Source organism: Rattus norvegicus, chromosome 2, assembly GCF_036323735.1.
Source record: "Rattus norvegicus strain BN/NHsdMcwi chromosome 2, GRCr8, whole genome shotgun sequence".
NCBI lineage: Eukaryota > Metazoa > Chordata > Mammalia > Rodentia > Muridae > Rattus > Rattus norvegicus.
Window position 1 is genome coordinate 37,709,695 of NC_086020.1, and position 23,697 is coordinate 37,733,391.

General features: G+C 42.3%; 1 protein-coding gene across 2 annotated transcripts; it reads left to right on the forward strand.

The window, feature by feature from the left end:
- The first annotated feature begins 17 nt into the window (after positions 1-17).
- Positions 18-23,697, forward strand: Srek1ip1 (SREK1-interacting protein 1). Of its 2 annotated transcripts, none has more exons than XM_063282031.1 (5): positions 18-220; positions 9,733-9,780; positions 17,425-17,568; positions 18,922-18,994; positions 21,080-22,005. In XM_063282031.1, the coding sequence occupies exons 1-5, from the start codon at positions 208-210 to the stop codon at positions 21,150-21,152; spliced, it is 351 nt and encodes a 116-aa protein (XP_063138101.1). In that variant the 5' UTR covers positions 18-207; the 3' UTR covers positions 21,153-22,005. The 2 variants fall into 2 exon arrangements, with proteins under 2 accessions (XP_063138101.1, NP_001008374.1); NM_001008373.2 differs by having other exon boundaries at positions 43-220; positions 21,786-23,697.

Consider the following 23,697-nt stretch of genomic DNA (forward strand, 5'->3'; position numbering starts at 1 on the left):
TGCTCCGCGGTAGGACACCCCTGGAAACTGGGTCCGCAGCTTCTTAGTTCCGCCAACCCTGGATGTGCATCCGGCCTTCTCCTGCCCTGTGAAGTTGTAGTGACCGGGTGGGAGAGATCCCTCTGCTAGTGCGTTGTCCTCGCTAAGGACCTGAACGAAACGCGATCTCGAAAGCTCAGGACTCCGGTGACCCCACTCACCTGCATTATGGCAGTCCCAGGTGAAGATCAACCGCAGGGCTCTCTCACTCCAGAGGAATGAGGCGAGCAGGGGAGTCCAGGACCGGGGGTGGCAGGGAGCACTTGGGGATTCAGGCGAAGGCCTGAAAATTTAGAATCGGTTGATTTACATGAAAAAGTTTACACTACAAGTTCAAAGAGGGCTGGGAAAGATCATCTCTGTCATTCTTGTGCAAGCCCAAACTGCACAGGATTACAGGGAAAGTGTATTGTAAGAGGGACAAGAGAGTTGGTGACAATGAGAACTGTAGGCCTAAGGGGACAAGTTGCCCGTAAGACTGTAACTTTCACTGAATTTCAAAATAAAATTCGAAGTGTGAACTTTTGGCGAATCCAGGTGGTACATTGTAGTGAAAGTCATCCAGTCAAGAAGTGCACCTGGGGCTTGTCCTAGCTCTTCCAGCCTTTAGTTACAGTGTAGCTGTAGGCCGGTTTCTGTGCCCTTCTGGGGCCTCAGTTTCCCTCTTAGTTTCAAGAAGGCGCTTCCTTGAATTGTATCAAAGATTCTTTTGTAGGTTCCACTTTGGTGTTCAGAGGTTTCTAACCTAGACACGGCACACTGGGCTCCGGGGATGTTTTTGTTTGCTGCTCCAGTTTACTGGGGAGCCTCAAGAACTTCCCCAAGCCGGCCTTGTCAGAATGTGTTTCTGCAAAAACCCTAATATCGGGCAGGTGTTTTTAAGAGATATACCCACCTTACATCTCCAAGATTCACAATGCATAGTACTGTAGGAAAGGCCCTGAAAATATTTATGAAGCCCCAACTTTGCTTAAAAAACTACCTCTTCCCGCTACTGTTTGACCCCTGGTTTTGTTCTGTGGCAGCCTTTTCTGAACTTTATTCTAGAGCCAGCGGTTGCAGGGTGGGGGTGGGGCTGCTTTCCTAATTTCTGCACTTTGCAAAGGAGCACACCTGGAACTGTGAGAAGAGAGATGACTGTATGTTCTTTATTATGTGTGTGGTGGCGAGCATGATAGACGACACCCTTGCTCTCTTAGGACTCAACAGGGAACAGGAGGAATTTGCAGAAAGTGGAACTAATGGTGCGGCAAGCAAAAACAGTTAGGACACCTAACAGGATTCAGAGAGGACAAACCACGGATGTTCCAGATGAGAGCTAAAGAAATATGAGAGGGGTTGGGGATTTAGCTCAGTGGTAGAATGCTTGTCTAGCAAGCGCAAGGCCCTGGGTTTAGTCCTCAGCTCCTGGGATGGGGGCGGGGGGGGGGGGTGACAAAAAAAAATGTGAGAGGGCAGGGAACCTGCAGGGAAAGGGAGCAGATATAGAAAGGAAGAGAAAATAGAAGAGCTAACCATCAGCTAACCTGAGAGAAATGAGAAATTAACTAAAAAGATAATTCAAAGTATCTTAACTTTTACTATGTAACCCACATACCTGATACTATGTCAAACATTGTATTTTTTTCCTTTAATAACCACTACTGTGAGATAGCTGATGCTATTCTCACTTCACAGAGGGAGAAACCAAGAGCTAATGTAGGTTATCCAAGCTCTTCCCCACTATGCATACAAATGCGTTCTCCAAGGTATCCATGGCACAATAGATTTCCTGTGACAGAAGGACCTTACAAGCAAAAACAAAGTGTTAGGATGTTAGTAGACAGCAGGCAACCACTTAACAGATTTAAGAAAAATTACATGTTTAGAATTCAGTAACCTGGAGGAGAGTTAGTTACCTTAGAGAACTGTTGGTGCTTAAGGGTGTTTCTGCTGGATTATGTTACCATTGAGGAAGTGGTCCCATTAAGAGAAGCAGCTAACTTGTAGGTGTGTTGGTAGTGGTAGAATCATTAAGAATTGATTGCTTTGATGAGGTGGAAATGGTGGAACCTGGTTCTTGACATTAGCTCATTGAGAAGGCTCCATAACTGGGCAGACATCCCTCAAGATCAGGGATGAGAGACAGCAATGAGGTCAGCCTGGAGCTTGTGTTAAGGTGGATCTGACACAGGAATGGAAGTGGCCAATAGACAGCATGGGAGTAAACAGATACTAGGCAAAAAGTCAGAATCAAAACAACACTTATTATAGCAATAAAGGGATAGTACATGAGGAACTGTATGGACACAGTGGGTGATGTGTGAAGACGTGACTAGAGTCTAGGAATAAGAGCATTTAAGGGGATAGCAGAGAAAAATGAGCCTGCACAGTACTTGTCTAGGCACTTTGAGAGACTCCGGTGACCTCTGCATCACCCAACTGCACCCAGAGTTGGCCTGCTATCACTGTTCATTATTCGAGCAGGTGCTCTGAGCACCCATGTGCTATGAGCACCCCAGGAGGCACACCGTAAAACTTTAGGAATGAGAATGTGCTCCTTAAGGAAAGGGACAAAATGGACTTTTCTTCCAGCTTTGTTTGAGACGCTCTTAAACTTGAAACCAGTGTTAAAAAAAAAAAAATGTTAACCTTTCAATTCAAAATAATGTTGCAAAGCATAATAATAATTTGTGTCATTAAGCTAGATGGAACGACTTACATAAACTGCTTAAACCCACCAAAAAAAAATCAAGATAATAGGCTTGACAGGTGGCTCAAATGCACAATGCCACTGCTTTAGAAAATGCAGACATAGAAGGTGTTAAGGTAATTTCTTGGATGATCGATCCAGACGCCGCATGGAAGGGAAATGGGGCTCCATTGAGGTGATCATCAAGAAGGACAAGTATTGTGTCATGCTCTTTTATTTTAGGTGTGATGGATCCAGCTTGGGGTGACTCACGCCTGGTTATTATAAGGTATAACTATAGAGTAATGAGGCTGCTTTTCACAAACCACCGGCCTTGTCTGCTTCAGCGGTCACGTGCTTCCACCTCCGTTCCCTCAGTATTGTATGCCAGCTTAAACCATTATGTAGGTAACAATGAGATGCTAAAGACTGTAGAAAAAAACTTAGACACTTAGTTATTTGACAAACGGCATTGAGCATAGGGTTCGGTGAGGTTTACTTTCTTTGCAACATTTCTTTGCTTCTAACAGTTGTTCAGTTTAGCTCAGCTGTTGAACTCGTGTCAGTAAGTCACCATTCTCCGTCAAGAGTTGACCTGGCCCAAGTGGCCATGTGTGTTACTGAGCAGGATGGAGCAAAAACTGACCTTTTTCCGTCTCTCAGTGAAGTCCGTGTAGCCAGGGACGAGGATGACAGTAGCTAAGTCATAACAGAAGAAGGAAGTCATACCATAGCCAATTTTCCTCATTCCTCAGCCTTACTATAGGTAACTTCTTTTCTCTCTCACATGGCTGCTGGAACAATGTTCACGAATCAGGTCTGATTCTATCATTCCTGAGGGGCAGACAGCAATCTGTGGATTTTGTAATTCTCTTTAAGCCACTTAACCTTTCATAGGCGCTTTCCTTGTCCCCATAACTAGGGAGGCAGTATCGTGAATTTCTTCAAGCTTCTAAAACATTTGAGTTCCCTTCTGTGCAAGAATGGTGTGTGTACCTCTGAGCATGACCCAATTCTCTTCTACCTTTTCCTGCCCTTCTTATGTATTCTCCAGTGACAGGGGAATAGAAAGCCACCTGACTTGAACTCTTTTCTGACCTCTCTTTGTCATCCCTTCATTATTGGGGTCCTCATCTTACTTGGAGACCATTGCACAACTGCCTTAGATTTCCACCTGTCTGCCACTTTTTTTATGCTTATGAACAAAACTATATGCTGTTTCTCATGTTGCCCAACACAGTCCGTCCTGCAGTACAGCTACATGTACACTACTCTAGGGAATCCAGTACGAGGTAGCTTCTTGGAGCGAGGAGCTTCATTCATCTTTATGGCCTTTCTAATACCAGTTCAGAGTTATACTCATTTACAGGATTTATAGCTCATTTATGACAACCACAATCCAGTGCTGGAAATCTTGCTTCATTAGACAATAGATTATATACCAGGACTTATGGGTACCTGGCCTCCCCAGTTAAGGTCTCATTGATTTGAGGCAAATCAAAGAGGGAAGTTAGGGATCTTAGGTTTGGGAAAGACCACAGACTGCTGTTCATCTCTTACTTGGAGGCAGTTGTAACATGTTTTTGAAGGAGACTTCAGATCTTTCTAACTTGTCCCTGTAACTCCTTGCTCTGTGAAGCTCAGATCTGCCTGAAACTCACAATACAGCAGGCGGGCCTCAAGCTAACTGCTCTAGCTGCAGTCTCTGATTGGTGGGCGTTACACATCCATCTTAGCTTTTTCTCATAGATTATTTTGTGAGGCAAATGGGAGAGTTTTATATGTTTGCCTAAATCAGCTATTTCATATCAGTAGCTTAAGGGATTCTAACTGGATTAGTTTTATCTCTCTTTTAGAGTTCAAATGATTAAGAAGGCATTTTAAACTATACAACAGGCCCTCTTTCAAGAAATTCAGTTAGCTTTTTAATCTGTGAGAAATGTCTAATTTCTGGTTTGTTTGTTTGTTTTCTATTAGTTCCATTACTCCATGTAAGACCCTAAAGGAGAGTATATCTACAACTGTTAGTATAAACCAGTAGAAGGGTTAAACACTTGGGAATTTTATTTTCGCATTCAACTTTCACAGGACAGAACTGTGTTTTATACAGGCATTCCTACTCCTATATTCAAAAAAGAAAGAAAGAAACCTCAATAGTTACTATTCTACTAAAGGAGCCCCCAAAGTATGTTAACTTAAGTGATAAGATTATCAAATGGAAACCTTGTGACAAATCCAACACTCTCTTACTGAATTACCATATTAAAAGTGTAAAGAAGGCACCCTTGGCAGAAGTGATACAGTTGCTAAGTGATGCAGAGAAAGCTTAGTTGCTTTAACTGCTTACTTTTGGAATTAAATTATTATTTCTACAGAGTATTAGGCAGACAATAAAAATAGGAAACTAGCTCTTTGTTCTCTTCTCTTCCCTGCTCTTCCTCTCTTCCCTGTCCTCCACCTCTTCCCTCCACGTGCTCATGGCCGGCCTTTCCTCTCCTCTCCTCTTCTTCTCTCATTAAACCTCTCCACGTGGAAAAAAAAAAAAAAAAATAGGAAACTAAGTTCTACTCATCGCTGATATGGCATTTGAGGGGGCTTAGTAAAGAAACCACCTAAATGGCTGCTCTGTGATTACAGGGAAAGGTTTTTATAGATAAGAGGCATCTGGGAGAGTCTGCCTGGGCAACCTCTCAAGGACAGAGAGAAGCCGACTGCCAAGGATGTGGGGACAGAGAAGGTAGCAAAAATGGTTGGAGAGTCCTGCCAGTTATAAGGGGTTATGTTGAGGGGGCAAGGGTTGGGAGGTAGGGGTGGGGTGGACAAGTTAGCTGTAACAGCCTGGGAACTAGTTGGGGCCCTTATCTGTTGGAGGGGAGGCTTGTTGAAGTTATGGAGAAGTAGATGGCATTTCTGTTGATTGCCTGGGGGGGGGGGGGGGCGGGGATGGAGAGAAACGACACCCTATAGGAGTAGATAAGAAAGTAATGGCTTGGGTTGGGGATTTAGCTCAGTAGTAGAGTGCTTGCCTAGCAAGCGCAAGGCCCTGGGTTCGGTCCCCAGCTCCGAAAAAAAAGAAAAGAAAGTAATGGCTTTTCCTGGCAAGTAGAAACAAGGTTTCTGAGGAATGTTTGAATGTCCAGCCTGTGCTGAGGAGGTGGGGGGGGGGTGGCCTTGGGACCTGACAGTTTTCCATGTCTGGAGGTCACTTTGAGCCTCGTGTGGGATACATGCTAGAATCTCAGCAATGGAGAGCTAGAGACATGAACAGTGCTATCCCAACTATCAGTGAAGCCCAACTATCCTGCAGAGTAAGTTACTGGCCAGCCAGCTCTATACATCTTCTTTCAAAATTAATTAATTTTTGTCTTGGGAATGATTGGCAATGTACAAACTGCATGTATGTCAAATCCGATGTTTTCTCCTTATTTTGACAGAGCAGCCAAGAGAATCTCTTCATGTTTCCTCCTTCCCTTTCTTTCAGCCCTTCTGGTCCAGGTTTTGAAACAATGTTTCCTCTATGTAACCCCCACAGCTTGTGATCCTCCTGCCTCAGCCTTGTTCTTCCCTAATCCTTTTTTCTCTTCCTGTTGTTTGCTTTTTTTCCTTGCCAACTGCTTTACTAAAATATAATTTACATATATTAAAAGGCCTGCAAACAAAAATGTTTAAAGAATTTGTGAATAGGTATGATAGACTATAGAAGAGAAGAAATAGAAAGTTAAGTAAAGTTCAATTTCCTTGTATATAAATGCAATACCACAGATAGTTCTGCTATAGTTTCTTCTTTCTGTATGTTAGAGATTGTTACCCTTCATTAAATACTGGCCTCATTTCCTTCAAACCATAATTTATACAGTATTCTACTTATATTTAAACTCTTTGTGTTCTTAAAGTTACTGTTGCTGTGGTTAATTTTATACATAGTTGTTTTGCATTTGTGCAAGTGAACTAACTGTATGAGTTCCCAGGCATGGGGTTGCTGAATTAAGCCCTTGTGGTTGACTTGGTGTGAAGCTAATTCACACCCCACTGACCCTTCCAGACCATGTCCTTTCAACAGCCTCTTCAAGTCTTTCAAACCTGTGCTCCTCTGATAGGTGAAAGAATCCTGGTACCGTTTTCAATGGGCATCTCACATATAAAGAAAAGTAGGCATCGTCTACGTGTTTTAGATTAATTCCTATTTCTTTATCCATACACTGTCTGGCGCACTGTTTCCGTGCCTTTTCCCTAGTAGCCATTGGTTGTTCTCTAGAATGTGCTGGGGAGTATGCCCTTCCTGGGAGTTACAAGCATTGTTTCACAAACTTTCAAGTTTTTGAGTTTGCCCACTGTCTTCTACCCCGTCTCCCAACACACACACAACCTGGTCCTATTTTATGCTTCTGGGGTGACCTTCCGGTTGTAGGTCCTGATTATAAAGGAGAACTTGAAGGGGCAGGCATTACTGGCCAGCCTAAGCAAGCGCAGTGGTAAATAAACCAGGAACATCAAGCCGCTGCACATGGGAGGGAGAGGGGATCTCTGCTTGGGGAAGGGGCCTCACAGTGCGGCTTTGTTAATCAGGTTCACAAGGACTTTTCAGTACCACTGCTCCAGCTAGAGCCCTTGTCTGAACAACAGAAACTAATGATTAAGCTGCAAAGGAAAGATGCCAAGGAGAATCGAAGAAAATCCTCACTAGCAATGCTCACAGAAAAGGTGAAGCGAACCAAACTGAGCAACCTGCCACCGCCGTCAGTGCCTCGGAAGATGGGCCCCGCCCCCTCCCACAAATAGGGTCTCAGGTAGCCCAAACTGGTCTCAATGTATGCAGGCCAGACTAGACTTGAACTCACGATCCTCCTGCCTCAGCCTCCCAAATGTTGAGATTACAGATGCTAGATCTTGGCAACAGAGAGAGCTATGACTATATCACTTTTTTTCAGGTCTTTTTTGTCTTGGTCTCATTGGCCATCTTGCAAATAACTACAAATGAAGCTGGGATCTTAATTCAGCCAAAGGCCAGTGAGGGAGTGTCTTGTAGGGAGATCTGCTTAGTTCTTTTGTCATAAAAAGTTTTGTCTCTGTTAACCTGAGAGAAACCTTATATTCTGTCCCTTCTAAAACTCCAAAGCACGTGAAGAATGAGTTCAGTTCTAGCACAGGCTGAAGCAAGGCAGTTTTACACCTGTCTGTTACTCTTAGTCTGTTGCAGAAGTAATAATGGTGCATGAAGCAGTTTATTCAACATCTGTGGTTTCTATGGAAACAAACTTAACACTGACCCATATTCTCTGAGCTTTTATTGTCAATGCGCAGTTATTTTCATAATGGAGAAGCCTTAGATTAGATTAATCCAGTTTTATTCCACTGTGAATCCCACTAACTTGGTGTGTGGATTCTCACTGGGCAAAGTAGAGACACAGAGTCTATAGGGAAGGGACCAGTACAAGATGCTTAAAAACTTCAGCAGGGATGCCCTTTCTAATTTAAATATGTAAATACTTGAAAATGACAACAGAATTTGAGGTGAAAGCAGGCTTCAGAAGAACTGTAACTAGTGAGTTCTTAGGAAGGTATCACAGGGTGATGAGTGATACCAGAAAGGTGAGCTGTCACTCAGAGGCTAGCTGTCACTCAGAGACTAGCTGACAGTAGGGAAATGTTGCAAACGTCTGTGCTGTGGAGTTTCCAGGAAAGTTCCAATATCAGGGGCATGCTGTGTGTGCTCTCCCAGGGTTCTCTGAGAATTGTCAGCAGCAGTAGAGCTGTTCAAACATACAGTGTTGTAGGATGTGTTTACCATAACAGCTCATCGAGTGTATTATTGTTCCCAAACTAGAAGTAGGAAGAACTAACTAGTGTTTCAGTTTTATCATGGTAAAGAAATAGTTTAAGAATTACTTTCACTTACAATTACTGCTATTTTCTATCCGTTCTCTACATCTTCTATATAGTCTTACATGGGAAATGATAGCTCGCTCCACTTGCAGGACTTAGAACATGACACCCCCTTCCTGAGAGAACAGAAGGATGCTCCATGGGCCTCTCATGGCTTCACAGAAGCCACTGGTAGAAGATAAGATTCATTGTGACATTCAATGGAATATTCAACCATAAAAGAGAATACAATTCTGGTGCCTGCTAGCCTATGCTAGATTCTTGAAAACATTGTGTCAGACTTTTACAAAGGACGAGTAGACTAATAGAAGGTAGACTAGAGTAGCTGAGATTTGAGAAATGCACATGTTTAGTGAGTAGAGTTACTCACCCAGAGAACAGTAGCTGAGAACTGTCCATCATTGTGACCGCTCTCCATTCTGCTGAACTGTACATCTGAAGCGATTAAAATCCTTCTTTCATGTGTATCTTATCACAATCTTAAAGATCAGTTTTCATTCATTCCTAGTGTTTATATCTTCAACACCTTCTGTATGTACTGATCACACAGAAATATTTGTAAATTTTTATCAAATTGGAATGTGTGACTGCTTTGTTTTCATGTTGCAAAGTTCAAGTGCTGAATTTAAATGTTTTTTAATACCTTAGAATTACAGTGAATTTTATAGATGGAATTTCACCAATTTTCTTGAGAAAGGTGGAATTATTTTTTCTGAAAGACAAAAAAAAAAAAAACCCATTAGTTGCACCTTAATGTGTAAGTGCATGTAAACACACACACACACACACACACACACACACACGCTGAGTATAAATTAATTACATTTCAACATTAAGCCGTAGTATCCTATGATCCTTTTCCCCCATGTTGTGGGATTCCTAAAATGTTTAAGTTCTCAGTTATAGTGCTGCGTTCCTATTGAATTAGCAAAAAATATGGTCTTAAAATATTGGTCAAATGATTTGGGTAAATTCACTTTCAGTGAGTTGACTGTTCGTTAAAATACTAATGTTACTAAGATTAGAGGTTTTTCCCAGGAATTTTAGTACAAAAGGTTATCTTAGGTTTTTAATCATATGATAAAGTCCTTATTCTCACTTACATGTATTTCCCCACATGTTTTTCATATGTATTTCAGGTTGCAACAAGGACAATGTCCGAGCAGGCTGCAGAAAATGTGGCTACCGTAAGTGTGCTGAAAAGCAACATTCTGTCTACTGTGATTGTTTTCTAGGGCCATTGCTTCCTGGGGGCTGGATGACTTGGCATCCTGACTTCTGTGGGTGGCCCCGAGCCCTTCCTAGGGTTTGTATTGGACTCGATATGTGGTAATTAGAGAAGATGCTGTGAGATACTAAGGGTTGGCTGTGGACTGTTTGGAGAAAATAGAACTAAAATAATGGAAAACACAAAAGGAAAAGACTATGTATAAAGAAGAGTATGTGATGCTGGAGAGATGGCTAGGCACTTTGGGGCACTTGTCCTTTAGAGGACAGGGGTTCGATTCCCAGCACCCATGTGGTAACTCATAACCAACTGAAACTCTAGTTCCAGAGATCAAGCATCCTTCTCTGACTGCTACACACACATGGTACACATACATACATACTTGCAGGCCACACATCCCCAAAAATAGAATAGGTAAATCTTTTTAAAAAATGTAAGTATGTATATAATGTTTGTATGTGATATCTATATCTATATCTATATCTATATATATCATATATACACATATATCATATACATATAGTATCTCTCTCTTTCTGGATACTGGATGAAGAGGTAAAGGCATTGAAATGATTATTTAATGTTTCCTGAATGTATCCCTTTGAATAAGGATTTGATTGGTCCCAGAATGCTGCTCATGGGTTGAGTTAAATGATAAGTTCAGTGCGATTAATCTAATAGAATAGAAAGTATACCCAAGCCTGTGTGATTGCATACTGTATCACAAATGTGATTTTATTCTGTAAACAGCATTCCTGGAGCTTACATCAAGCAGCTCTATAGTCCTCACCAATAAATAATTATCCTGGAAGCACTTGCTGTCTCTAAAGTTGTTTGACATCCATGCCAGCTACACAGAACTGTTAGGATATCCCAGTTCATCAAAGGGTTATGTTCTAGCAAATACAAGTGGTTTAACAAAGAATACCAAGAAATTGATTTATGAACTTTGTCATTAGAAAAAACTTACCAACAAGTACCACAGACCACAGTTAGACTCTGCGAAGGTTTCTTGATCTTGATTCTTATGAATATTGATGCGTCTGGTGGTTCTGGCACAGATGACTCGGGTGCCCGCCTCAGCACTTACTGGATGTGCAGTAGTTGGCATGTGGCTCACCCAGTCTGTACTTTGGTTTTCTTTCTGCAAAATGACAGTTACAGTATTGTACTGATTACACTTTTACTGCTGTGAAGAGACACATGACCAAGGCAACTCTTATACATCAAGCATTTAATTGGGGCTGGCTTACAGTTTTAGAGGTTCAGTCCATTATCATTATGTCATGAAGCATGGTAGCATGTAGGCAGACATGGTGATGGCAGAGCCAAGAGTTTCATGTTCTTTATCCAAAGGCAGCCAGGAGGAGGCTAGCTTCTGCAGGCAGCCAGGAGGAGGCTAGCTTCTGCAGGCAGCCAGGAGGAGGCTAGCTTCTGTACTGGAAGGAGCTTGAGAGACCTCAAAGCCCGCCCCCACAATGGCACACTTCCTTCAACAAGGCCACACCTCCTAACAGTGTCACTCCCTGTGGCCAAGCATTCAAACACAGGAATCTATGGGGGCCAAGCCTATTCAAACCACCACAAGTACCTAACCTCATACAGGTTGCTGAGTACTTAGTGTGCTTGTGCTGAGTAATGACTTCAGGTCGCTGGCTCGCCATAGTAGGTCCTTACTTTCACTACAGGGTAGGAGAGTGGAGTTCAGACTCTGGCTACCAGATTTCATGCTGTGTGGCGCTCTCTGTTTTCTTGCTATAGTGGCAAAATATATTGCCTTAGTGAGGGTTTCTATTGCTGTGAAGAGACACCATGACCACAGCGACTCTTTTCTATTATTATTAAATTTATTTACTTACTTAGCAACCCTGTATCAGCCACTCCTCTCCTCCCAGTACCCCTCGTGCAAGTCCTCCCCCATTCTACCTTCTCCTTTTGTTTGGCTTCCCACTGAGGCCAGCCATTTAGGGGTGGGGGATCCACAGGCAGGCAGGCAGGCAACAGGCTCAGGGACAGCCCCTGCTCCAGTTGTTGGGGGACCCCCCTGAAGACCAAACCGCTCATCTGCTACATAGACCACAGCAACTCTTATAAAGGAAAGCATTTAATTGGGGCACCAAGACCAAGGGCAGCTCTCATACATAAAATATTAATTGGGACTGGCTTACAGTTTCAGAGGTTTAATCCATTATTCTCACCATGAAAAGCATGTCAGTGTGCATGCAGACCTGGTGCTGGAGGGGGAGCCCAGAGTTCCACATCTTGATCCAAAGGCAGCAGCAGGAGAGAACTGGCTTGAGATTCTAAGACCTCAAACCCCTCCCCCACAAAGACACCCTTCCTCCACACCTACTCCAACAAGACCACACCCCCTAATTTTGGCACTCCCTATGGGCCATTGTTGTTGTAAAAATATAAAAAATAAAAAATATAAGGTTGTCTTTTACCTTGCTTAGGTCTGGCACCACGGTGCCCCAAGATATCTGTTGGGTATCTTAATTTTCAGTCAGCAAAGTGTCTCACCTGCTCTGCTCCATCCCCTATCACACTGCCAAAGGCCTCTCTCTGAGCTGTCAGCAATCTCTCTACCTATCTAGTTCCCAAGGCAGGTTTCCATGCCAGAAACACACATCCCAACTCCGTGGTGGCCCAGACCAGCCGCCCCACACTCCATTACACTTAAATCTACACACACGAAAGAACATACAGCACAATAACCTTTGATCCAATTGATAAGATATAATTGCCCACCTAAACATACAAAGCCCAGTACCAGCCATCCCTTAAGAACATTAATAACAACCTGTAAATACACAGAGCAGAATCTTAACGTCACCTGCCATATTGTCCTGCCATAGCTTCTCTCCCTCTCCCTCCTGTCTCTTCCTCCTTTCCGTTCCAGTCACCTCCTTTTCCTTCGAACTTTTCTCCCGCCCATCCTTCCTTCTCGTCCAATGACAGGCTTCCTTCTATCTTATACCTGCCTCGCCTGTGACATCATCCCACAGACCATGAATTCGAACACATGGGTCTACCAGGGCCATTCCTATTCAAACCACCACATGTATCAACTGTAAAATGTTAACCTTTCTCAATATATATGTTCCATTTCTGTAGAAATATTCTTAGGAGTAGAATTATTGAATTGCCTTGTGGACTTTTTGAGAAGCCCTCTAACTTTTGCACACTGACTATACTTTATATTCTTACTAATAATAAATAGGGCTTCCCACGTTCCCTCATCCTCACTGGCATTTATTACTTTTCCAATTTGATGAAATCTATGGATGGGTGTTGATGAGAATATCTGACCATTTTCCCCAGTTCCAAATACAGATGGGGTGAAAACCCTCAGATTTCCCAAGTGAAAAGCAAATGGCAGCATCTTTTGTTACTCACAGCAAATGTTTTCCAGTCAAACCTGGGTTTTTCTTATGACTCTTAGTAAACTCAATCTGGACACTGTGGCCAGAGGACGACATGGATATTTAGAATGTTGAAACCAGCCCTCAGGGAAGGGAGAGTACATACAGGTGACATCAATCACCCAGGGTCAGCAATTTAATTAAACACGCCTGTCCAATGGAAATCCATAGACAACCCTAAACAACTAGTTTCTAAGAGCTTTTAGGCTTATAAATATACGGACGTTCTGGGAAGATGGCACACCCAGAAAGGGGCCACACCCACAGATACACCCAGATTTTCCCTGTGCATATCTTCCTTTTAGCTACTCGTAAGCTGAGTACCTCATAATAAAGTACAAATGTTAAGTTATCTGCTTCCTTCCACTGAGTCAGCCATTGCAGTGAATTACTGGATCTGAGGAACTTTTGGGAACCCTGTGACTTTACTTTGGGCAGTCTTTGTGAGTAGGCTATATTCGTGATTCACATCTGAAGTTGGGGAACTTGTGAGACTGAACTGCACTAAGCCTACAAAGTGTCCAGACTGGGCCCCAAGATGTCTCGATGGATAACATGCCCCCCACCCAAGCCATAGCAGTCTGACCATCCCCACAATGCACATAAAGCAGAAGGAAAGACCTGACTCTGCACAGTTACCCCCTGACCTCTGTATGCACACCTTGGTGCAAATGTACAAGCACACAACAAGAATAACTACAACTCAGACATGAATTTAATTCTGTGATACTCAGTGTCCAGAGAGCGAAGAACTAGTTGTCGGTATAGAATGAAGGTTACATACACATTTACAAAGAGAATATAAACCATACTGAAGCTGTGAAGTTTATTTCCTTATTATTTTGGTTTGCTATTCTGCAATAACTTGGAGCAGCTATTCGTATGTTTTTTTGGCCATTTGTATTTCTTTTCTGAAGATATTCATCTCGGCATTTTTTTAAAAGACTATGTCATTGAGTTTGTTGTCCCTTACATGCAGTTAGTAGATGTAACATACTTATAAGTATTTTTCTCATTCTCTAAGTTATCTTTCCCTTTCCTATGCTCTTTGCAAGAGAAAATTAAGTTCGATAAAATTAAGTTTTGTCTTTTTCTCTTTGGTGCTTTCTGTTTTGGAGTCACATTTAAGAGTCTATTGACAAACCCAAAATGGCGAAGATTTACCCTTAGGCTTTATTCTGAAAGCTTGGTGGTTTGGGTTGTTTCATTTTGTGTCTGTTGATCCCTTTGAGTGTGATTTTTACATATAAATAATATTACTTCACGTTTAGGAGGGCACTTGCTTCATTCAGTTGGCTGCTGACCTCCCCCTCGGTGAGAGACTGGGCACTCAGCGTCCAGTTAGCCATTGCACCGTTCCTTTTCTGGTCACTGTGATAGAATGCCTGAGGAGACAACAGAATGGGAGGGATTGCTTCTCCTTAGCTCATGGTCTCCTGGGCTCTGTTGTCTCCGAGCCCACCTTAAGGCAAAGTAAGATGGAGGATGTGTGTGTTCATCTCACCACAGACAGGAGGTGGAGAGAAGTTCTGTAGGCTGGCACCTTTTTCCCCTGTCTTGCATCCTGACAACTTATGGGAAGGTACAACCCATATTTGGGGTGTGCCGTACTGAACCCCACCTGTCACTAACTAGGAGTCTGATGATTTGGCTACTCTACTTAGCCAGCTTGCCCCAGGGATCCCCCGTGTCTGGTGTCAGAGGACTACAGGTGGCCACCATGCCCACCTGACCTTTTTGTTTTGTTTTTAACAATGGCTATAGTTTTAGAGGATCCAAACTCTGATCCTCACAGTCGAATCGAATGGCAAGTGCTTTGTCCCTGAGCTAACTCCCTAGCCCCTTACGTTCTACTAACTCTTTACCGTTCATCATCTGAGAGTCTATTTAGAAAAGAAGCCACAAGGAGACAAATAGTTGGAGACACAATGATATCCTAAGCGTCTTTCACTTACACCTAGTAAGAAAAACAACAGCAACAGACAAAATACAATCTCCATTGCAGTGTCACGAGCAATTTACCACGTCACTGTCATTAATTTGAAGCCAGACCAGCTGTGAGGACTCCTTAGCATTTTCTTACATGTTGATTTCAGTGCCAGGCATTTGGGCATAAAGCTAACTTGACTAAAGTGAGATTGTGTCAGGAATTCTGGTCCCGATAGCAAGCCAGCCTACAGTGCAAAGCCCTCGTGTCTGTGCTAAGTGCACTGGAGGGAAATAATGTGATAATAACAGAATCAAACCCAAGAAACCTAACTCAAAAGAAGGAAAGGCCACCACCCAACTGCTGGCAGGCAAAGGGTCTTAAAGGGAAAGCAGAGGGCGAGTGCTGTCTGTACAGGGAGTCACACATTCACTAAATGCCATCAGAGTGTGTGCAGTTAAGCCCTAGAGCCCTGATGTGGCAGGATGCCTAGAGCAGAGCCTCTTACATAAAGCCAGGATCCCTGCCCCACCTGTGAGGCAGAAATTAGGAAAATTTCACTTAACCACTTAGGGAAATTAGCAAGACCACTCGTGTTTGAGAACCTGCAAAACAGCAATTACAAGGTGAGAACAATAAGGACGTGGCATCCAATCTGTACCCTGCAAGTGTAAGGAACAAACTGTACCGTTTGCATTGAGACAGGAACTATTTCTCCAGTGCTGAGAAATCGCTATTCAAAAGCAGTCTTCCAGAGGCTGCCGCTATAGCTCTACTAGTAGATCATTTGCCCAGCGTGCACTAAGTTGTGAGGTCAGTCCGTTGTGCCATGTAAACCACAGGCATAGGGACCCACACCTGTAATCCCAGCTCTGGAAGTACTTTAGAAGACAGGATGGGATGGGACCGAGGCAGAACTTCCAGAAGGTTTAACAGGATCACTCAAACACTCTCCCCCTCCCCCTCCCTCCCTCTCTCTCTCTCTCTCTCTCTCTCTCTCTCTCTCTCTCTCTCTCTTGTGCTTTCATGCCTGTGTTTCCCTTAAAATATTCCAGGTGAGTGTGAAAAATTGTTAACATGTGGATGACATGGTACAGACAGTAGTTCTGTTCTTGTATATGGCATTTGTAAATATCTAAAATACACAGTAAATGCTTTCCCTAGTTAACTATCTGGTTGCTGTGACAGAGTCCCAGCCAGGAAGCATACTTACAGGAAGATGGGTTTCTTTAGGCTCACAGTTTTGAGGTGCAGTTCATCCTGGCAGAGAAGTCATGGCAGCAGGTTCTGAGGCAGCTGGTCATATTGTATCCACAGTCAGGAATGTCGTTGCTAAGCTGACTTTCTGCTTTAGATGTGTGTGTGATCACTCACGTGCCATGGCAACATGTGGACACCAAAGGAAAACTTGAGCAGTTTGTTCTCTTCTTCCACTGTGTGGGTCCCAGGGATGGAACTTATATCGTTGGGCTCAGTAGTAGCAAATGGCTTTACCCACTGAACCATCTTGTCGGCCCCTTTGTGCCCTCTCTGTTCAGTCCAGGATCCAGCCCAAGGAACGCTGCTACCCACGTGTAGGGTGAGCCTTCCCACTTCCGCTAACCTAATCCAAGCCCTCAGAGCAGGCAAGAGACTTGTTTTCAGGTGAGCCTCGATCCTCCCGAGATCAAATCAGCAATAGCCATCACAGTGAACAATTATCGAAGCTTCCTTACTAGAACAATTTTAGGCAAACTGATATCAGAATTTAAATATTAGTTTTTGAATCCTTTAAAGGGGTTGATGCTTACCCGTTGTGGCAACTTAGATGATAGCTGTAACTGCATGAGTTAATAGTCAAGCTGAGGAGGAAAAGCTGCAGGGAGGAGATCAAATATAAAGTTTCTTGTATAAGAGGATGTTGTTATTTACCCCTGAGCGGGGTGGCGGGGGTGGGGAGCACCCTCATAGAAGCCCGGGGGAGGGGGGATGGGATGGGGGTTTCTGGAGGGGAAAACCGGGAAAGGGGATAACATTTGAAATGTAAATAAAGAAAATATCCAATTAAAAAAAAATTTCCAATGAAGATGGGAAAAGTTCTGCTGGAAGAGCGTATTCACTCAAAAAACATAGGGAATAGTACTAAACCGCCCTCACCAAACACAAGTTAGGCTTTGGTGTTACTGAACGTACTCGGTTGCCTACTGTGGCGTAGCGAAACAAAGAGCACAGATGCGGATGTAGTTTTTTCCTTCTTGTTTTCCTTATTTAGCTGGTCATCTGACTTTTGAGTGCCGCAATTTTCTTCGGGTAGACCCCAAAAGGGACATTGTGTTGGACGTCAGCAGCACAAGCAGTGAGGACAGTGACGAAGAAAGCGAGGAGCTGAACAAGCTTCAGGCTCTGCAGGAGAAAAGTAAGCCGTGGCTTCTCTCCATTGTCCTCTTCTGAGTCACTGAACGCTTATGTAACTGCTCCTCACAGAGGTGTCTTTCCTGTTGCATGCGAGGGCTACAGCATAGGTGAGAACATCGGCTTTGATGGAAGTCATTGACAGATCAGTAATCAGTTATGAGACCAGGAGGCAAGTCAGCCAGCGTCCATAGTTGGCGTTTTTGCTTTTTCCTCGTCTGATGCCCATTACACAGGTATAGCACAAACATTGGATTGTCAGGTCCCATTGACAAATAGCAGAGATTTTAGACAATCGGTAACTTGCCAGCAATAGTAAGAACACAAAGAATCCTAGGCATAGGCAAGCAAGAATTCTAAGTCTACCAATATATAAGCCTCAGGAATTTCTTTTCTGCTTTTGGACATACTCTCACCAAGATTTACCTAAGTGGGGTGGGAGAGTGGGAGAGATGGCTCAGCAGTAAGAGGGCGCCTGTGGTTCCAGGGGAACTGAGTTCAGCTCCCACCTCAGGAAGCTCACAGCTGCTTGTAAGTCTACCTCCTCTGGCTTCCACAGCATGTACACACAAGGCATACAGTCACATAAGCAAAAGTAACATTTAAAATCATTAAAAGATTAATATAAGAAGCTTTTATATTACTTTAAAGCAAAACAAAATCCAGCCGCAATTGACTGTAAAAGGAGCATCTCTCTCTTTCGTTTTATAGTCTTGAGTATAAAAGCCTTGTTATTGTAGTGGCATAAACATGAAGTTTACACGATTACATACACTTTAGAGAGCTTTAAACAGTAAGTTTTGTGTCATTGCCACTTAGGGTAAGAGAAGCAGCTCAATGAGAGGAGGCCAGCGGGGCTGTCTCAGAGTCTGTCTTTTTGGGCTACCTCAGATGCTTAATACCATGAACTTCCTCCTTAGCTGCTCCGGCCGAAGCCCATTGCATGTGTGCTTTTCATGTTCACGTTTCTTTGACTCCTCTTCCTCTGTGACACAGAAGTTGGGTCGTGGGTCCGTTGTTTGATTTTTGTAAGTGTTCCTGTTTTCCTCTCGGTACTAATTTCATTGCAGTCAACAAGGTGCCCAATAGGATCTCGTCCTTAAATTTGTTAAGACAAAGTTTATGTGCTAGTGGAATCTTCCAAGGTATCCTAGCTGAAGATCTTACCATTACATTATTTTTACCATTCATGAAAGAAGCCATCTAGGAGGCCTTTGGTGGCTTTTACTTCTTACTCCTGTCTTTGTTGTCTTTGTCCTTCTAAGCTATAAACTAAAATCCGTGAGTGCACACACACAACATTCTAGGACAAGGACTCATAGTGACTTGGTTTTCCCCCTTACCTTCTTCCTTACAGGAATAAATGAAGAAGAAGAGAAGAAAAAGGAAAAAAGCAGGGAGAAAATTAAATTGAAAAAAAAGAGGAAAAGGTACATTTTAATGGATTATTTACTTGCTGGAAAAGAAAACTGGAAGCTGTTAGCTGAGCAAGGATTACAAATTTCATTTTCCATGGAGTCCTGTTAATGAGTGCTTATTGTCAGTGCTTTCTGTATGAGAGTGAGATGTTTAGTTTAGTAAAATAGCAAGTATCCTCTACATTAGAAAATAGAAACCAGAAATGAAGTCACTGCTCAGTCCCATATTCTCTGGAGCAGATCAGGTCCTGAGCAGTAACCACACCCCTTTCCCTTGTACGTTTGTATTCTGCATGTTGCCTTGATAACAAGAGCTGATCTTAGCTGGGTACACATCTAAATTCTTCACTTATAGTTTGTGCTCATTTTAAAATTGGGTTCTAAATACCCATATTCTCCTATCAATACCATGACTAATAAATTAATTAATTTACTAATGAAATTTAATAGAGTTTTATAAGCCCGGACTTTCTTCAGAACTTTCACAACCCTCACTAGTCATTTTTGGAAATTTAGTCTGGTAAGACTTTTAATGACTCATTAAAGAAATTGGTCAAATTCAGTAAGAGACAGCTCCACCCCTGGTTATTAAGTACAGTCTCATACTAAAATAAGTAGACATGTTTTAAGCACTTGATCATAGTAAGGGCTGGTCTGGACTTTATTCTCTCAGAATTTCTTTTTAATCAGGTGTTGCCTGTTTATAATTTTATAATGTACTTGATTATGTATATTTTAATGCATCAGAAAATTTGTAAATTGTAGAAAACAGCTCACTTTCAAGTGTTGGGAGTTAAATAGTCTATACTAGGAGCATAGAGCTCAGGTTTCTGACTGGTGTATTATTATTTGTGCTAACGCAAAAGGCTGGATTGCTTACAGGAAACACAAGGCTATATTGTGTTTCAGGTTCTGATATATTTGTGTGTCCATATAACATATGGGTATACCCATATATACACACATATGCATATATACAGACACACACACACACACACACACACACACACACACACACACACACATTCAGACCTGTCTATGCCAAGCCTTAGGCCCTGAAACCCACACTTCTTCATGCATGTAGAGATAGCTACCTAATAGTGTGCTATTCTCAAACTTAGTTTTGCCTTAAACCTAAGAATCCAGGACTAAAACAACTAAAGAAAAATGCACAGGCCTAGAAGAACACGTGTGGATGCAAATAAGTAGGCCAGCAAGATAAAAAGAAAGATGTGAGGGAAGCTTGGGGTCAGAGACAGGGATCCTTGAACCCTGCAGGCTTATGAGTTCACTTTCGCCCCTATGTCTGTTCTGCAGTTTCTTAGTTTGGGTTATAGTCCTAATATTTACATTGTGGAGCTAGCTTTTAAACAGTTTTTTATCTAAGACATATGTCTTAGTTAGGGTTTCACTGCTGTGAACAGGCACTGTGACAAGGCAATTTTTATAAAGGAGAACATTTAACTGGGGCTGGCTTACAGGTTCAGAAGTTCAGTCTGTTATCATCAAGGTGGGAGCATGGCAATGTTCAGGCAGGCGTGGTGCGGGAGGAGCTGAGAGTTCCACCTCCTATTCCAAAGGCAGCTAGGAGAAGACTGGTTTCCAAGGAGCTAGGACAACGGTTTTAAAGCCCATGCCCACTGTGACACACTTCCTACTCCAACAAGGCTACACATCCAAATAGTGACCCTCCCTGGGCCAAGCATATTCAAAGCACCACAACATAATTTCATAATTCCCCCTTCCCTTTTCCTTCCAACCCCCCATACACCCCTCCACTCACTCTCAAACTTAAGGCTTCTTTTTTTTAAACTTTCAAATATTATATTTTTATGTGGATACATAGATAGATGATAGATAGATAGATAAATAGATAGATAGTTGGATGATAGGTGATAAATAGACTCCTAAATATATAAATACAACCCGCTCAGTCCACATACTATTACTTGTATGGATAACTTTTAAGATGCCTGCTGCAACTTAAATTAACTCAGCTTCTGTGTTGTCATATATTTTTAGTTTGGACATAGGTAAAATGCTGTACTTTACATGATGAGATCTGAAAAGATGACCTTTTTCTTTTTTATTTTTTAGTCCCCACTCCGACTCCACATGCCCAGATGAGGGAAGGAAATTCTATGGGTGCTCCCTCTCAATTTCATGTTAAAATATTAGAAGAATATAGTAATAAATCGTCCTCCTTCACCTACATGAAAGTATTCATTTTAAAACCTCCCTTTCTATAACTAATAAAAATCACTTGGAAATACAAGTGCTCGTTTCTATCACTCTGCAAACAGGAAGAGCAAGTTCATTATCATGAAAAATCACAGGAATTACAGGAGTGCTTTTATTTTGTTAATTTTTAGCTCTTACTCATTCACACTGAAGAACAATTAGGATCCTCTTTATACGGAGCCATAATTGCATCCTTTTGTGACTTAAGAGAACATGCTAACAAGTTATTACATACACGAGTGGGTTGTCTGCATGAGGTCAGTGAGCTCCACTTCAGTTTCCTCTGTCAGATTCTGAAGGGCAGGCAGCACAGTCTGCAAGCCTGCGACAGGCCCAGAAATGGACCTTAATTCCCTAGTGTCGAGCAGAATGGAGACCGTAGCTTCATCGGCAATTGTGAGCAAGCAGGGAAAACCGAATGCTGCATTTAATGAAACTAGAAAGCAACTTTTTAGTATCTGTGTTTACTCCTCCTCCCAAGGCTTGAGGCAGCTCAGGTCCTGTGCAGCTGAAGACTCTAGTCCTAACTGCAGTGCCAGTCACGGTGTGTTCTTGCCCATAGGTCTAACTCCAGCACCACTGAAGAGGACTCTTCAAAACAAAAGAAACAGAAGTATCAGAAAAAAGAAAAGAAAAAGGAAAAAAAGAACAAATCCAAAAAAGGAAAACATCACAAAAAGGAAAAAAAGAAGAGAAAAAAGGAAAAGCGTTCTTCCCCTAACCGTTCTGAAGTCACCAAAAAGTAACAGAGTCTTGGGCCTAACTCAGGAAATTGAAGAATTCAGTTTTTTTAAGTATTGAACCTTCCTTGGAATTGCTATATAATTACGCTTTGCAGAAAAATCCCAGCCTCTTCCATAAAGACGTTTTTCACCTCCTGGGGCCCTTCCCTCCCTGCCCGTCTGTATTAAACCCATCTCCTTACTTGACAGCTTGTCCCAAGTCTAGATGTGTGCACTCACAGCACATCACTTTGGCTGTTTGTGTCTCGGTGTCTAGCTGTCTCGGTAAGTTAATTAGCACGAGGCTTTCCTGCGATCAAAGGAGTAATCTACATGGCAGCTCCTGAGTCTTGTCTGCCTTCCAGTGGTAAAGCTGCCTCGGCGGTAGTGATTCGCTCTTGATACTGAATAGCTTTATGTACTCTGTAATGTATGGAATAGTGAAGCTCTTCACTATTGTTTTAAACCTCTAGACTTTTTAAATAACATCACTGAGGATAAAACCACTTTACTGATCTTAAATAGTAAGTTTTTAAATGAGTGGGATCTACAGAAGATAATAATGAAAGTATTTATAACAGTGTCATTGTTTTATGAAATGCTTGTTTCTGGCACTTGCCTCCCATGATTTTACAACAATTAAAACAGCCCTGTTTTTAAAACAATCATCTAGCTTACTAGAAAGTCTGGCAGGGAGATTCTGTGCTGGTCCAGACTATTAGGGTAGATGCTGGGTTGATCTACAAATGGGCCACATTGGCATATCTTAGGCGATACCTCAAACACAGGGCTCTCTGTGTGGTAACAGCAAAGTCCTCATTACAACTGATTTCTACTATGTCCAGTGTATGCAATACTTGCATATATGTGTATTATGGCAGTTTTTAATGAATGTTTGCATATATATTTATTTTTTCTGAAAGGGTTTTAGAGTGAGTTTCACACTGAACTTCTGGCTTCGTGGATAATCAATGTTGATATTTTCTCTTTCACTTCAGTCACAGATCTTAGTAGCACTGTGAGAATTTTTAAACTAAGATTTTCATCCCGTACTTTTTAAAATTGAAGACTTGGAGGTAGCACCATGAAAGCCTTTGTATAGTAATGAAGTTTGTATATAAATAAGAATGTTCAGTGACATGTTAGCGGATTTAAGTGTTTCTTACATTTTTAACTTCATGGTCATCAGTGTAGTTTAACATCTAGTATTCCCTAATGCCAGCATGTTAACTTACTGTGCCATAAAAGCATTGAAAACCAACCTGTTATCATAGGACAGCTCCAGAGTTTCTGAGTGCCTTGTTATGCTGCACTTAATACATCTTCCGATTGGTAAGTACACTTGTGCTGGGCAAATTTATGGCCATAAAATCAGATACATACACGTGGCCTTGCAGGCCGAGAGCTTTACCAATTTTCCCCTTACCCAGCACCCAAACTGACATTTCCTGATTGCCTCAGGGACGCCTGGGAAGTCCCCTAACACCCTCGTCTCTCTCTGCTCAGGTTGCAGAGAAGCTGCAGCACAGCCTTCCACACACCGCTCCCTCACACTGACGTACGTGCAGCTTCCGCTCTTCCACAAACTGGCTACTCTCCCAGCCCATAGAAACGTAATCTTGTTTAGAGTGTTATCAGTTGTTTGAACTAAAGCACAGAACTTTGAGATTTTTAAGGAATTGTTTTGTCTATGCTTACTTTGTGGAAGTTCAGTTATCTGAATTAATAAAATATTATTTGGATTAATAAAAA